A 17140-nucleotide genomic window follows, 5' to 3' on the forward strand; every position below is an offset into this window, starting at 1 on the left:
GGAAATATGTTTTACATGATAGCACATGTATAACCTATATCAAATTGCTTACCATTTTCAGCAGAGGGGAGAAGAGGGAGGGAGAAAAATTTGGAACTCAAAATCTTGTAAAAGGGAATCCTAAAAATTTTCTTAACAGGTAACTGAGGAGAAAATAAAATACCATTAAACTTTAAAATGAGTTAAAAAAATTAGAAAGAAGCACCCAGGGTTACCTCCATACCACAATGAAGCACCACCTGCATACCTTAGTGGAGAGAACATATACACACAAAACTGCACACAATATTTAGCATGAAACATTTCACAGTGCTCATATCAAGTATGATTTAAAATAAGGAATAAAAAGAACACCTGTGGATAAAAGATTTGGCTTCATCTAGTCACCCAAATCAGAAAATAAATTTGACTAAAATTTCAAACTCAAAGAAATGCTTATGCTATGTTTAGCTGTAAGTGAACAAAACATAATCTCTTGGTCAAAGGTCCAAGTTATATAGAGGTAATTTAGACAATTGAATAATTCTTGACAGAATATTTTGATGAATGAATTGTAAATGAAACATAGAGAATATGGCATCTTTTGAGCACACCATGTGTACCATTCCTATGCCCTGAAGTACCTTTATTTTTGTTTCATTAGCATGAATTAACCAGATTAACTGGCCCAGGATTACATTTAATGGTTCTTGTATAGATAAATTTAAAAGACTAGGAAAAATGGATTGTTTCTTCCTTCCAAAATAAAACAGTACATAATGCTTGGAAGCTCTGTACACTAAGTACTTACTATGTGCCAGGGAGTGTGCTAAGCCCTGAGGATACAAAGAAAAAAACAGAACAAAAATAGTCCTTACACTCAAGGAGCCTACATTCTGATAAGGGCAATGGCACATATGAGTATAGACATTTATTTACAAGATATATTTAACATAGATATAAGATAACCTTAGAGGGGAAGGCACTAGCAGCTAGGGAGCCTGGAAAAGCTCTCCTATTGAAGCTGGAACTTGAGCTGAGCCTTGAAGGATACCCAGAATTCTAAGAGGTGGAGGTGAGTGAGAAGAACTTTCCAGGTGTGTGGGAGAGCCATCACAAAAGCAAAGAGATAGGAGATGGCCAGTGTAGCTGAACTATAGAGTACATGGAGTGGGGGAACAGTGTCAGTTAACAGGTATTTATTAAAGCATTTACTTCCAAGTACTCTGCAAGGTATTGACACCAAAAAAGACAAAAACAGTCTCTGCCCTTAAAGAGCTTACAACTTAATGGGGTAAATAATACATAACTAACTAGGTACATCTAAGATATATTCAGAGCTTATGAAAGGAAATCTCAAGGGGAAAGGAAGACTGTAGAGATAGGAAGGGTCCAGGTTGTAAAAAGCTTTAAATGCTAAACACAGGAGTTGGTATTTGGGGGACCAATAGAGTTTATTGAGCAGGCCTTTGGAGGCTGTATTAGAAGGAGGAGAGATTTATAATGGGGAGAGACTTGAGGTGTAGAGTCCAATTAGAAAGCCCTTGAATTAGTCCTGGTGAGAGGTGATGAGATCCTAAAGTAGAGAGTTCACCATGTAGGGAGAGGGAAGGGGACTGATATGGCACATGTGAGATAGAAATGACTTATCCTTTGGGTATTTTATAAACCAATTCCCCTAAAAAGAATCTTATACTAATCTATAACAAATTTCCACCATATGTCTTAGTTCCTCTGGCTTCTTTCATGACTAAACTCAAACCCCATCTTCTACTCCAGTCTAACCCCCAGTACCTTCCTCTCTGAGATTACCTTCTGCCTATGCTGTATTCACCTTGCATGTGTCTAGTTATTTGTATGTCATCTCCTCTATTAGGGTAGAGATCACCTTTTTTTGTCCTTCTTTATGACGTTGGTACCTAGCACATAGTAAGGATTTAATAAATGCTGTTGTCTACTGACATGCCTCCCACCCATTGGCTATGAACTTTTTACTCTAAACTCTCTTTAATTATTTTAACTTGAACACCGTTGACAGGTGATTCTATTAATTCCGATGGATTGCCTCCAATTGTCTACCCACTCCATTCTCAGAGGGATGACTGGGAACACAAAGTGATTAATAGTCATCTATTCTACCCCTATATGTTTTGAGGCTAGATTTGTTCTAACCTAGTTCCACAGGTGAGGATCTAGCCTGAGGCTCACCAGAGCTTTACAAGGGCAGGGTAGAAATGGATTTGGAAAAATGGATAAATGGACATATAAACAATGAACAGATGGAATGAATGAAGAAGTATTAGAATGACCAGTGGGCAGGCTCAGAAATCCTAAAGATCCAGTGGTCATGCTGATATTAAGACCTTGGGGTTTTAGGGTAGTTTGACTTTCCAGTTCCAGCCCTCTGGAAAAATACATACATACATACATACATACATACATACATACATACATACATATATACATATATACATATATATATGTAAATTGCTTTCTCTTTGCTCTTTTCCCAGTTCTCTTTCCTCATTGTGATTATAGCTTAATAGTTCACCTTTCTCCCTGCCCCCACTGGCATTTTAACATAAAACAACGCCTTATGCTAAAGGTCAGGCTCTGATCATGGAACTTTTAGGTGTTGGTTAGTGGAGAGAAATCTTTGTGAGCAAAGATATTCCCAGCACTCCTAAGTCCCACTTTGTAGGTAGTTTGCTTATGTACACAGCTGGCCTTGGTGAATTACTGCAGGTTTCCCCAAACACTAGAACATTTATTTCATTTAGCAGATGTACTTGGATCCCTTTTAATCTTTTTTTTTAAATATGCAGAGAAAAAAAATGTACTTTTCCTCAGTCAAATGCATACAAGATTTCTTCACTTCATGAGTAAGACCTTTCCCATGCAATCTTTTCTTCCATAGCCCCTTCATTTGCTTCTACAATCCTGAAGAAAGAAAATATTTCTTTGAAGCAGTTTAAGCTATTGTATTTATTTTTCAAGTGCTTAACTTCTTTTGAACTTGAACTTGGAGGCCCCAATTTAAATTCTGATTCTATCGCCTATCCGTGTGCCTTTGGTCAAGTGACTTGAATTTTCTGGGCTTGTTTCTTGTGAAATGAGAAATCTGTTGTGATCCTTTGATCTTCCACTTCATTTCCTATTTTGACTCCTTTGCCTTAGTTACACTTTAATGCATGATTGAAAATAAATTATTCAGGACTTTCTATGAGCAAAAACTTACTGTAAATGCTGGAGATAAAACTAGAAAGAGATGACAGTTCCTGTCTTCAAGAAGCACACATTCTAATAGGGGGAGAGAACACATAGGGGCAGACAGAAAGAACCCATGGCCCTTAGGTACCCCAGACAATACTAAGCACTTAAGAGGTGCTTAGTAAACACTCTTTGAATTGAATATTTAGGTCACCTCTCTTTTTGTGATTTCAATAGCTCATTTGTCCTTGTCCATTTGTTGCATGTCTCTTACCTTCAGTAGGAGACGCTTCCCTGCTCCTGGACAGTCAGCTTCTCTCATAAGATCCCTCTACTAATTCATAGCTGTCCTTCCCATTCATCCCAGGGCCCAGCTTGATGGACCTACTTTGCGAACTCCTCCAGGAACTAACTCCAATCAGCAGCATGGTGCCTTCTCTCTCTATTCCTCTTCCTGCTCCCCACATTCCTGGTTCCAGTTCTATTCCATCCTGCCACAAGTTCTCATCTTATGTATGACATGAGAGCCTCCTACTCCTTAACAACAGCCAATTTCTCTGTCTCTTCAAACTCCATTTTGTTTTATTGCTTTAACGTGGAAACAGGGTTGCTTTCCTTACTTCATGCTTCTTGCTATGTCTCTCCATCTCTTATTCTCTTAAAAATTAATTTCTCTTTTTAATTAGCAAGTATTTATTTACTTTTGCTTATACCACCCCCTCCCCACACAAAACAAAACAAAACAAAAACCTTGTAACAAATATAGTCAGTTAAAAAAAAAAAAACACCTCCTACATTGGCTGTTTCCCCAAAATGCGTCTTATTTTATATGTTCTCATTCTTTCCCCGTCTCCTTTCTTTGTGATGATTTTGTTTTGTTTGTATCTTTTCCCCTTTACAATTATTTTAAGATGGAGAGACGGCTGGTAAGATAGGCCTTCTGAAAAATAAAACATATTCTCCTTTGTCACTCATATTGAAAAACTGACTTCCTTGGTTTAGCAGAGGAGTTCTCAACTTTTTATGTGTATTATGGACCCCTTTGGCATTTTGGTAAGATCTTTGTACCTCTTCTTAGAATAATCTCTTAAAATGCATAAAATAAAATACAAAGGATTACAAAGGAAATTAATCACAGTGAAAACAAAAATGTATTTTTTTTTCTCATCCAAATTGGTACTCTCTGAAACGCATCCTCCCTCTCAAGAGAGTGAGCGTAAAATCATGGGCGAAGGAGTACATCTCAGGGAAATGACTAATCTTTGAAGAATGAGTTCTCCAGAGGACACATTTCCACACTAGAAATCCATGACAAGGTGTGAACCAGTTTGACTGCTGAATTTACACAAGACTGTCAAATTCCATTACTGGAGCTGGGCAACACTTAGGCTAAAATTTAGGTCAGGACATATTTAACTTTGTTCTGATGCTTTGGAAGCATCACCTAGCACACCAGATTTTCTCACTGCTGAAAGCTTTCCTTGAGCTCTCAACCACATGAAAAACATGTTCTTGGGGCAGCTAGGTGGCACAGTGGATAGAGCTCTGGTCTTGGAGTCAGGAGGACCTGAGTTCAAATCCAACCTCAGACACTTGACACTTACTAGCTTGGTGAGCCTGGGCAAGTTCCTTAACCTCAACTGCCTCATAAAAATAAAACAAACAAACAGAAAAACAAACAAAAACATCAACAACAAATCAAAATAAACCACATATTCTCTGGGTGGAGGAGAAGGTGAGACTTGGGAAGTATCTAAGTATCTTCCTTCTGAAGAGAAGAAAGTCTAATCTAGCCATTTACCTGCAGTAAAGGGATTAAAAAACGCCACTAACAACAACATGAATTTGAGCATCTTGCTTAAGTGGAATGTAAGCTCCATGAGGACAGAGAGTATTTTCATTTTTGTCTTTGAAACCCAAACTATTTACCCAATCTATTTTATGAATCCATGCTTCATACATGAAGGTCAACCCAATGCAATTCTTTATCAAGTTAAATTGATGACAATTAAACATTACATGGTCAGTCCTATGCAGAATAATCTATAGGCTATTAAGAAATGAACAAATGAATTCACCAACAGGCATTTTTATGTGCCTACTATGTACTAACCAGTCATTGTACTAAAAGGCTACAAAGACAAATAAAATAATCCCTGCCTTCAAGGAACTAATATACTCTCACATGAAGTAACATGCAGATAGTTAAGTATATATGAGAAATGTACAAATGAATGAATACATAATCTTTGCTCCTGAGAAGCACACCATCTAATTGGGGAGCTTTTTTGTTTACAGGTAAAACCATACACTCACTCTCAGTGCTTAGCACAGGACCCAGCACGTAGAAGGTGCTTAGTAAATGTTTAGTAACTGACTCCTTTTGACAATCCATACAACATACAGTTCAATTAATCTTTCCATGGGACAGAGCTGATAATGTCATTTCCTTAGCTCTTTTCTCTTTTCTCTCTATTGCCCTTTAGCCTAGTTTTGGAGGCCCTCTACAACTCAGCTCCAAACAATATTTACTGGCTTATTTTAAATTATTGCTTTCATGTAGTCTATGTTCCAGTCATACTGGAACACTAACTGTTCCCTGAAATAACTTGACATTCCATCACTCACTCCAGTGCCTTCAGACAGTTCTTGCTGTATGTATATTTCACATTAAGTGAATTCAACTCCTCGGAAGGTGGGGTGGGCAGGACCCCATGATGGCCTGGGCTCCCATTGGGCTTCTATTCAGGCTGCAGAGGCTTCAGAGCCATTGAGGAGGTGGCAAGGGGAAGAGATGGTCTGGGGAACTGCCCACCAACGTTAAGTGGAACTGTCTACCATATGTGGAATGCTCTCTGTCTTCACTACCTCTTATTGGAATCATGATCTTTCAGGACTCAGTTCAAGTGCTGTCTTAAGCCTTTTCTAACCACCTACTTCCCAGTCATTAATATTCTCTTCTCAAATTAACTTAATTACTAAGAAATGAACTTTTACATACTTATACACCCTCATAGGTGGGAATTGTCTTGCTTTTTTTGGTCCATAGTAGTTAGCATGGCACCTGTAGTTCAATTATAGAGTATTAGAGCAGGGAGTGATCTTATCAGTCATCTAATCTGTTGAAGAAGTTGGAAGTGTGATGTAGTGGAAAGAACAGTATCTCTGAAGTCAGAGGATCTGGGTTCAAATCCTCCCTTTTATGCTTACTAGCTGTGTGACCTTGGGCAAGTTACTTGAAAAACCCTAGCCTTCAATTTCTTCATCTTCAAAATGAGAGGTTTGGACTGCTCTGCTTTTGTGGTTTCATTCAATGCTAAATCTGGGAACCCTATGATAAAATTCATCCCCACAAAAGATCCATGACATGCCCAAAGTCAAACAGTTAATTGGTAAAGCCAGGTCTAGAACCCAGATCTCTTGACTTCCAGGTCAAAGTTTTTCCTGTTGTAAGATGCAGGGCCTGAAGTCAGGACAACCTGAGCTCAGATCCAGTCTCAGACACTTATAATCTGTGTGACACTGGGCAAATCGGTTAGCTTCTGTCTACCTCAGTTTCCTCAACTATAAAATGCGATCTTAAAAGCACCTACTTCCCAAGGTTGTGACAATCAATTGAGATAACATTTGCAAAATGCCTAGCACACTGACCACCACATAGTAAGCACTTATTAAGTGCATGTGGTTTAGAGAATTTATACTGGGAGTATCATGGAAAATCAGTTTGGGGTCAATTTATTAAGACAATCTTATGGTGTCTAGCACATAGTAAGTGCTTCAAAATGCTTGCTGTCTAACTTACTGGAAAACAAAATCAGGAATTGGTACAATTACCCAGAAAATCTTTATACAGCTGTTCTGAAGGTCCAAAATATTTTGAGGTATGTGAAGAGAGGTTCACCAGAAAATAGGCTGGGTTCTATTTCACTGAAGGTATCCTAATGGAGAAACTGTAGGAATCTTTTCTTCATTTTTTTGGGAGAGATGTCTATTTCAGATGAAATGGTTTTAATCCTGCCTGGTTTGATATGATCAAGTGGTCTGAGTCACATAGCTGAATCTCTGGTCCCTCAGGGGACTGGACTTCATGCTCTCTCAGAGAGAAAAGAGATCATTTTGGTGAATATTTTTGGAAGCATAAAAAGTAAATATTCTTTTTTAAAAAGGCAAAAAATGTCTTTTTTGCCTTCATGTTTTGGAACTTTCAATTAAAAAAACACCATGGTCAGTGAAGTTTTTGTTCTCCAGAAACTGATATGCACAGTATGGTACAGAGGAAGGAATGCTGAATTTAGGGACAGAGGATCTGTCTGGGATAAAATCCTGCTTTAACATCTTGTGTGTTCTTAGGCAAGTCAGACCATTTCTCTGGGCCTTGGTTTGCTCATTTAGAAAAGGAGGTGTAGGACTAGATGTCCTCTAAGCTCCCTTCTAGCTCAAAATCTAATCCCCCTCCCCATTAAGAAAAGCTTTATTGCAAATTGTCTTTCAAGAGTTCATTTTATACCTCAGTCTTCTAAATCCTGATTACTCTGAACCTGTCTGAGAAGCTGAGCCCTATTATGCAGAATTACACAGAGGAGTTGTTTCTGCCTCAACATTTAAGCCATTGTACTTTAGCTATTTTTGTTCAAGAAGCCACAAGTGATTAGAAAAAAAATCAAGTACCAAGGCCCACATATAATGAAATTATTCAGGCAGCTTGCTGACATCATAGATACATCGCTAGACTTGGAGATGGGAAGACTTGAATTTCAGTCCTGCCTCATGCTCTGTAACCTTGAACAAGTGATTTAACCTCCCTCAGCCTCAATTTCTTCAACTGTAAAATGAGATAATAATAGCACCTAACTCACAAGGGTGTTGGGAGGATCAAAAGAGAAAACATATATAAAAGACTTTGAAAACTTTGAAGCATTGTAGATAGGCTATCTACTGCTATTGTTTTTATTAATTCAAAGGTTTGTTGAGAAAAACATAAGAGATAGGAAAGAGCATATAAAAAAACTCAGGAAACTGAAAAAAAACAAAACAAAACAAAATGGACTTTAAAAATTTATCATGTATGGTATAACAAAGGAAAAAGAGTCAATCATGTAAAGGCATGGTTAATAGAAGGTCAAGGAACCTGAACAACACATACAAAAGGGTTAAGGCATTAACATTATTGGGAAAAAGTGAGAAATTGTAAAAAAAAAAAAAACAGAGGTGAGATCTGAGAAAAAAATAGACTTTTCCAAAGCATGTAAATTAAGTGATTAATGACAACTCTAATCTCCAGTGGAAGGGAGAAGCATTGAGGGACATGAGTGATTCAGAAAGTTGTATGTAGGGAAATGGTAATGCAAGGGAAAATGAACTTGAAATCTAGAAAAGGATAAATGTACACACAGAATAGTAAAGAATGTAAGGCCATTGGGAGGTAGAAAATAATAAATATAACTAGAGAACACTTTGTGTTATCAGATTTCTCAAGGTGATGGAAACTTACTACAAGGACTATCTCTAAGGAAAGAAAGAATGAGAATCTGGAGAAACAAGACCTTTGAATTATATTGTTCAAATACTCTGAGGAGTCATGCACAGTGTTTACAAAAAAAAGGGAAAAGAGAAATCTGGAAAATGATTCTGTGAAATTACAAAAGTAAGAGTGGGCTTCAAAATGCCAAGCAGCATTTGGAAATAGGGAAATAGGGAAATAGCACATGAAAAAAAAAAGACCAAAATGAAGGGAGGGGGAGGGGAGGAAAGAGAAGAGGGCAGAAATGATGATTTGACATTTAAGTGGCTATAAAAAAAGATAAAAGGACTGAGAAAACTTGGAATTTTTTTGCTGTGACTGTCTCAGCTCTTAGAGAATTGCAGATCCAAAGCAATCTTTAGAAGTTATTTAGTCTACCCTAGCCATCTCTTCAAAGAAAGAAGAAAACTGAGCCTCAGAAGTAAAGTGATTTACCCAAGTCCACACAGATAGTAAGTGTCAGAGGCAGGATTTGAACCAAGGTCCTGTGACTCCAAACTCAGAGTGCCTTTCTACTCTACCACACTGACTCATGTGGAAGAGCTAGGATTCAAATTTAGGTCACAAGACTCCAAATTCAGAGCTCTAGTTCTCACTTTTTAACCCCCTCCAATAGCACTTCCAGAATTATTGATTTTAGCTCACCTTTAAAAGGTGGAAAATTTTTCTCTATATATGTGTGTGTGTGTGTATAAAATAATAATAATAATAATAATAATTTCTATAATACTTTAAGGTTAGCAAAGCATTTTGCTATTACTATCTTATTTAATTTTCACAACAACTCTAGAAGAGAGATGTCATTATTTTTCCCATTTACAAATGAGGAAACTGAAGCAGAGAGAGGTTAAAGGATTTGCCCAGGGTCACACAGCTAGTGTCTGACACCAGATTTGAACCTCATTCCAAAGCCAGTGCTCTATCCACTGTGACACTTAGCTACCCTGAAAGACTGTCTTCCCAGACCTGCCTTGAACACATATTAGCTATGTCTCCTGAGATAACTCAATGAGATTCTTAAGTCATGCATCAGTTACTGATATACATTAGTAAAGGGAATGTATCAGACTGATGAAATTATAGGTCCAGACCAGAAAAGAAACAAAAAGGATATCTTTGATTTGGAAAGGACTAGAGAGATCATCTAATATAATATTCCACCTAAAACATCAAATCTCTATCTGAAGACCTTAAGTGATGGGGAACTCATCTCACAGGACAGCCCATTCCATTTCAAAACAGCATCAGTTGTTGGAAAGTTGTTCCTTATATTGAGATGAAACCCAGATCCCTTCTAGAATCATCAATTTGGAGCTGAGAAACCTAATCCTATTCCCCCACTTTACAGAAAAGGAAACTGAGACCCAGAGAAATTAAGTGACTTGTCCAAGTTAACATTGATAAACAAATGACAGAGGCAGGATTTGAACTGAGGTTCTCTGATTCCAATGTCTGTTGGTCCTAGCTCTGCTCTAGGTACCCACACAAAATACGTCTAATTTCTCTTCCATATTTCAGCCCTTCAAATGTTTAAAAATAGCTATTATGTTCTCCCTAAGTCTTTTCGTCCCCGAGTCAACATATGTGATCACTGATGGATTTTATCTTGTTTTCTGAGTTTGTAGACACCTCAGGATACATTGTTTTCTACTCCAGATTTACCATACTCAATTTCCCTTGAAGTTACTCTCAATTGTTCCTACCCTCCCCTTCCCTCCAAAAATATAGAAAGATCTCAAGTGATTTCATAAAAAAGCAGAAATGTGCTCTGTTACAAATTTAAACAATATCTTTGCAATAACTTTGCTGTATTAATACATTTATTGGTGCTAATACAAATATTGGAGATGTGATTTGGAGCCTAACAGTAGTCAGGATTATTTGTTGTATATTATCTGTGCACTAAAGGTTTATAATCAATTTTTCTAGGTAAGCAAAACAGCAATTAGATTATATAGTGGTATACAAATACTCAGCAGGTATTAGAATGTACATGGTGAGGTGGCTGGTAAATAATAGTAATTCCCTACTTAAAGGATTTTGTAAATTTTCATGAGAAAAAAAAATAACCCAGGAAATGGGAATTTTTTCCCCAGAGAGTGGATGGAAGAATTAAAGGTTTTAGGTATTTGTTCCCTGCTGACTCGATAATGAAATTATAGTCCATTCCCTCCTCCCGCCCCATACACACAAAGGAAGTCTTGATAATGTTGTTTAAGAGACTCTTAATATTGGGGAAAATAGATGATGTCATTGACTCAGACCTTTTAAAAATGTTTAAGGAACACAGAAAAATGTTAAACAATCAATCCCTTTGTTATTTCCAGGTAGTTTGAATGGAGAAGGTGGCCTCTAAATAATCAAATCACTAATTTATTCTGTTTCCCATACCAAATTGAAGGAAAAGAATGAGCAGCAAAATAAGAGATGGGGGAATTAGAAAGGGGAAATTTAGATTAATTCTTCTGGTGAGACAGAAGAAACCATAGCTGGTAGAAACATAGGATAGTTGCTTAGGTAAAATGACTGAGCAGATAACCAATTCATTGAATGTAAACATTGAGATTATGTTTACCTGATATCACACATCTCTATAAAAGCTTAAAGAAAAATCAGTCATTTCTGAATGTTTCCAGTCATTAAGGTAGTTAAGAGATCTTTTAGGTTTCTGCCTTAGAAGCATGAACATTTTATGATTTCTGATCTATGTTGACTTGACATAAAAATTATGCACATCTACAATAGCAAAGTTTTTCCATTTTTCTTCAAAATGTCTGGCATTAGGCTAGCCTCATTTGAATGTTTCCTTCTCCAAAATGTTGATTAAATAAACCTGGTTATAATTCTTTTTTAACTTCAATAATTCAGAGCTGAAATCTGAATATATCCTCACTCTTTCCTGAACTACATTTAGACCATAGAGCTGGAAGACACCTCAGTGACCATCAAGTCCAATCCCCTCATTTTACAGATGAGGTGACTGAGGCCCAGAGAGGTTAAGTATGTTGTTGAAAGTCACACATGGAGTGAGTACCAGAGGTGAGATTTGAGCAATGGAGGCAATAGACGATGGTTTTGCAGTCATGGATGGCCATGAAAGAGATGTGGATTTACTTAGCATCCTGTATAAAAGCATTTTATCTATATGAACCAGTTTTTTTCCTCTTTTTCTTTTTGGAGGGATGAGTAATTGAATTTAGTCAAACAACTGATTATTTTGAAAACTATTAGGTTTGAGTGGGTATTTAGCATGTGGAAGATATATGAAATGGAGTTAACCTTAGATTTGCCCAAGGTCCTTTAAGCTCATTAAGCTTCCACCAGAAAGCAGCAACAGAGAAAAAGAAAAGAAAAAACAAATTTCTAGTAGTCTAAATAATGAATAGATTTTTTTAACCTATAGACTAAAATTGCTCAATTCTTTTCAAACCTAAAATACAGTGTTTGTCAAGGAAAGATTTCTGCTCTGTTTGGGAGTAATTTATTGGAAAATGAGCAAAAACACCCCCAACCCACTGAGCATAATATCGATTGCTTGCTGTCTTTACATGTTGTTATTGGTGACAGACAGATGGACAGCAAAATGATAACTTTGTAGCCAAAAGCTAGCTTATCGGTCTGAGCCATTCTTTAGACAAGAAGATCAATCTATCAACCAGTAAGTATTTATTGAGTCCCTCCTCTGTGTCCAGTGCAAAATCTTCTAGAAACATTTCCATGGCCATCACGTTTGTTCTATAAGTGAGTGGGTGTGGACCTTGGCCCTCATCCTTTGTACTGCTTCTTCGCATCTTAATTCTATGTGGTCAGTGAAGCAAGGATGAGAGAAAGTGAAGCAGAGAAGTTGGCTGTGGGAAGTTGTGAATGGATTACCATTTTACTTTGAGTAAGGGGTTCTTGGGGAAGCTAGGTGGTGTGGTGAGTAGATTGCTGTGCCTAGAGTCAGAAAGATCCATTTTTTCTGAGTTCAAATCCAGCCTCAGAAACTTATTAGCTGTGTGACCCTGGACAAATCACTTAACCCTGTTTGCCTCAGTTTCCATATTTGTAAAATGAACTGGAGAAGGAAATGGCAAACCACTGTAGTATCTTTGCCAAGAAAACCCCAAATGGGGTCATGAAGAGTCGGACACAACTAAACAATAGCAAAGGAGTTCTGAATGTTTTTTTTTTTTTTGCATGTCATAGACCCAAGGAAACTAAGTGGCTCAGTGCCTAAAGTGCTGGGCTTGGAGTCAGAAAGATCTGAGTTTTAATCCTGCCTCAGACATTTACTAGCTTTGTGATCCTGGGCAAGTTACTTAACCTCTCTGTGCCTCATTTTCCTCATCTGTAAAATGGGGATAATAATTGTACCTACTTCTCAGAGTTATTTGAAGGTCAAATAAAATAACATATATAAAGCACTTTGCAAAAATTAAGGCTATATATAAATGCTAGCTGTTGTTGTTGTTGTTGTTATTATTATTGACTATTTGGGGAGCCTAATGAAGCTTACGGACTCCTCAGAATATTTTTAAATCCATAAAACAGAATATATAGTGTTACAAAGAAAAACAATTAAAGTGAAATAGTTATCAAAATATTTTTTTCAAAAGAAAGTTTATTGACACCAGATTAAAATCCTACCACCCTCATTTCTAAACAATCAGAAACATGAGTAGATGGAACAAATGTCATGAAAGATATGTGTCTGCTGAGGCAAAAAGCCCTGAAAAAGGAAATGGACAGGCTTATGTATCATCTCAAATGGAGCCCTAAGGAACTGAGTAGGTAATGATAAATAGTTCTAGGCCATCCTAAAGGGAAACAACTCTTTGAATCATTAAAAAAAAAAACAAAAAACATTTAGTCCTTGCCCATCTAGCTGCGGTTTGTGGTTTTTCGTGGGAGCAACGACATTTTTAGTTTATGGTTCATCAGTGTTGTTTCAATGATTGAATTATCCCATTTGCTATCCGTTCACTAATCTTCCCCTTAACATTTTTTCTCTTTCTTCCTCTAGATTCATGATCAATGTGACATGGGAAGGCAAAGACTTGTCTTTCACAGAAGCAGGGTACCAAGTGCACCCCAGGTTAGTGGTGATTGTGCTGAACAAGGACCGGGAGTGGGAAAAGGTAAGCATTTCTCTTTCTCAGTGTTTGTCTGTCTCAACAACTCCTTGGCTGGAATAAAAAGACAGACCATGAAGAGCTCAGGTGCCTACTTGTCTAAATTTTTTTTTTTTTGGTTTAAGCTGCTATAAGTATGGAGTCATATAATGTCAAAGCTAGAATAGTTCATCTAATCTTTCACTTAGAAAGTGAAGAAACAGGCTCAAGTGTGTTGAGTCATTTGCCCAAAGTTTTGACTTATACCTTCAGATATACCCACTGCTAATCACCCTTCAATGCTGGGTTGACAAAGAGTTTGTGAGGGCCTGGCGTGTGACCTTTTCCAGAGTGAGGTAGGTTGAGCTTTGCCAAAATGTCCTCATCAGATCTTGATTTGATGCACTGTGGTAGTTTTAGGCTAGTAGGTTAGGACATTACTGCTTTTCTCCTAACTCAATGATTCCAATTCTCCTTTCTGCTTATGTTATATACCCATCTCTTTAGGGTTTCTAGGATGATGTCTAGTGGTTTGCCAATCAATATCCTAGTGGATTAAAAAAAGGAAAGCACATATCATTTTGTACCTAATTTACCATGCAGTTTTATATCACCTTGTACCTAATTTATACCCAACAGCTTGAGTAGTAGATAATGATGGATTTGAAGTTCAGAGAGACTTAGGTTCTAATTACATTTCTTTACACTTCATGATTGTGTTTAATGACTTAACCTTTCTTACTTTTAGGATGCTCATGTATGTAATATATTTTGTAGAGTATTAAACATGGAATAAATGTCATTGAGGATTATTATTTATAAAATATAAATAAGGTGGTTATTTAGTATTGAATGTTCAATCCATTTGATCAATAATTCTCTCTCTTAAAACACGTTTAGAGATTAGTTTCTGGCTGAGCCCTTTCTCTATTTCTACTTCCTGAACCTCTTCAAAGGAATAATTCTGACTGATCCAGCTTCTGACTTTCCTGGTCCTGAAACCATAGTTTTGTGACCGCTTTGAGAATAACTTTGGGAACTGGGCTCAATTCATGTTTTGTTTTTCTTCAGATGCCTTGAGTAGGGGTTCAAGAATGTGTAAGAATTAAAACTAAGAATTTCTTCTTGGGAGGAAATATGAGGAAGAGGTAGCATTATATAGTGGATGGAATATTGGTTTTGGATTCTGGGTTCTTGAGTTCAGTTGGTTCTGATACATACTACCTATATGGCCTTGGGCATGTCATCTAATTTTCCTGTGCCTCAACTTTCCTCATCTGTAAAATGTGGTTATTGAATTAAATTCAACAATCTGTATTAAACACTTACTATGTACTTAACATCGTCCTAGGCCCTGGAATATAAAGATAAAAAACAAAAAACAAAACTGTCACTGCCCTCAGAGACTATGCTTGGGGGGATGGGAGAGAAAAGGAAAGGGAAGATTATAGAGGAAGTAAAACATAATACAAGTTAGTATACATAAAATAAAGGCAAAATCCATACAAAGTAATTTCGGGCAGTTGAAAGGAAAGCTCTAATAATGGAGGGGATTAGCAATAGTTTTGGCCCTGTCCAGTTTTAAATCTAGAATTCTATTGATTTCATGTTTTCTTGCTTTTCTGCGGGAAGCATAATATTCTGAGAGCCAGGAGCAAAAGCTTTTCTGTAGGTTGGATTTAATCAGGCCCCGATTGGGTCCAGTTCGAATATGTGAATATGTGTGGTTATGTTTGGAATTAGTTAGAATGTTGGAGGGGGGTGTAGTTTGCAGAAGACTGTGGAAATGTTACTGAAGGAAAGCCTGCCTCTTGTATTGTTTCCAAGTGTAGAAAATGGTTCTTAATATTTTTTATGTCATTCTTTAAATTTCTCTTGAAATGAAACAATTTCCTTAAAAAATGACTGGGGAATGGCTTCTGAGTTGAGGTTGGAATGGTAAATGATGTAGGTCTATTCTACTGGTGCACGAGAGACTTGGCCCTTCTGAAATGCCTCTGTTGCACATTTGTCTCAGAGGGAAAGAAAGGCAGTGAAGCAGGTAAATGGCAGTCATGTTATTCTGAATCCTCCTTTACCACACCTCTCCCCCCCGTAACCCTTCACTATGGTACAGTGGGTCAGAGAATAAATGCCAAGGAGAAATCACAGTGATTCAGCCACACAGGGAATTTCTTTTCATTTTAGAGTTCGCACAGTGGCTTTGCCAGTGATGCTGAATCTGCCCGAGGGCTTGGGGCTTTGCAACATGTAATGAGAGCATCTCAGAAAACATGACAGGCCCACAGAGAGACCGTGGCTTCCTGCTGGGTCTTTGTACAGGCTTGGCATGGGAATGCCAGCACCACGCACCAAGCTGTTCTGCAAATGAAACGTTCTGTGCAGAGCAGGAGTTCTCTTGCAATCAGGGCATTTGTAGCAATCATCTGTTTTTTATATTATTATTATTTTGGTCATTCAACTGCATTGGGAATGTAGGATCCTAATCTGGTGCATGCCTCTGTGGACCTCTATAGAGGCCCAGGAGCTGATTAGGAATATAGATCATAAGTTAATAAGGTCGTAGATTTAGAGATATTAGGGAATTTAAAAGGTTTCTAGTCCAACACCATCATTTTTCAGATAAGGAAACTGAGGCCCAGAGAGGTTTTAAGTGACTTGCCCAAATTCATATAGCTAGTAAATGTCACAACTGGGATTCAAGTATTTATTAAGCGCCTGCTTTCTGCCTGGCACTGTGTTAAGTGCCAAGGACATATATACAAAATATGAAATAATACTTCTTTCTCACCTTCTAATGAAGGCAATAACATATATGTATACTATTACATACAGAATAAAACAAAATGTGACCAAAAGTCACTTAAATGCAAGGGAATTAGGGAGGATGCTAGCAGTTGTGGGGGGGGAGTGGGATTGGGTGTGCAGATGTTACTTGAGCTACTAGATGGTAGCAAAAATTCTTCCAGGGAAAGCATCATTTTCCAAGCCAACACACAGTCTCAGATGTCCGAGTTCCGTATTCTGATTCTTGAGCTACTAGATGATAGCAAAAATTCTTCCAGGGAAAGCATCATTTTCCAAGCCAACACTCAGTCTCAGATGTCCAAGTTCCATATTCTGATTACATTGCAAGAACAATAATAATATGAAGAAGATAGATGTGGTGCAGTGGTTTGTAGTTAAAGAAAATGGCTTTTTAAATCTTTGCTTTTGGGGAAAGGGGAAAGTCACTTAACTTTTCTGGGCCTCAGCTTCTTCATCTGTAAAATCAAAGAGTTGGATTTAATGATCTCTAAGGCCCTAACAACTTTATAGATTATGATTCAGATTGTGA

The 17140-nt window shown here is 37.4% G+C and overlaps 1 protein-coding gene across 1 annotated transcript in view; it reads left to right on the top strand.

The window, feature by feature from the left end:
* The window catches only part of GRIN2A (glutamate ionotropic receptor NMDA type subunit 2A), a 466205-nt gene that overhangs the window by 312527 nt on the left and 136538 nt on the right, over positions 1–17140 (top strand). Inside the window, exon 3 of the mRNA XM_027839475.1 lies at positions 13716–13830. Coding sequence (XP_027695276.1) covers positions 13716–13830 — 115 coding nt within the window. The remainder of the gene's footprint in view (positions 1–13715; positions 13831–17140) is intronic.

Source organism: Vombatus ursinus, unplaced genomic scaffold (genome assembly GCF_900497805.2).
Source record: "Vombatus ursinus unplaced genomic scaffold, bare-nosed wombat genome assembly UNPS02014832.1, whole genome shotgun sequence".
NCBI classification, from domain to species: Eukaryota; Metazoa; Chordata; class Mammalia; order Diprotodontia; family Vombatidae; genus Vombatus; species Vombatus ursinus.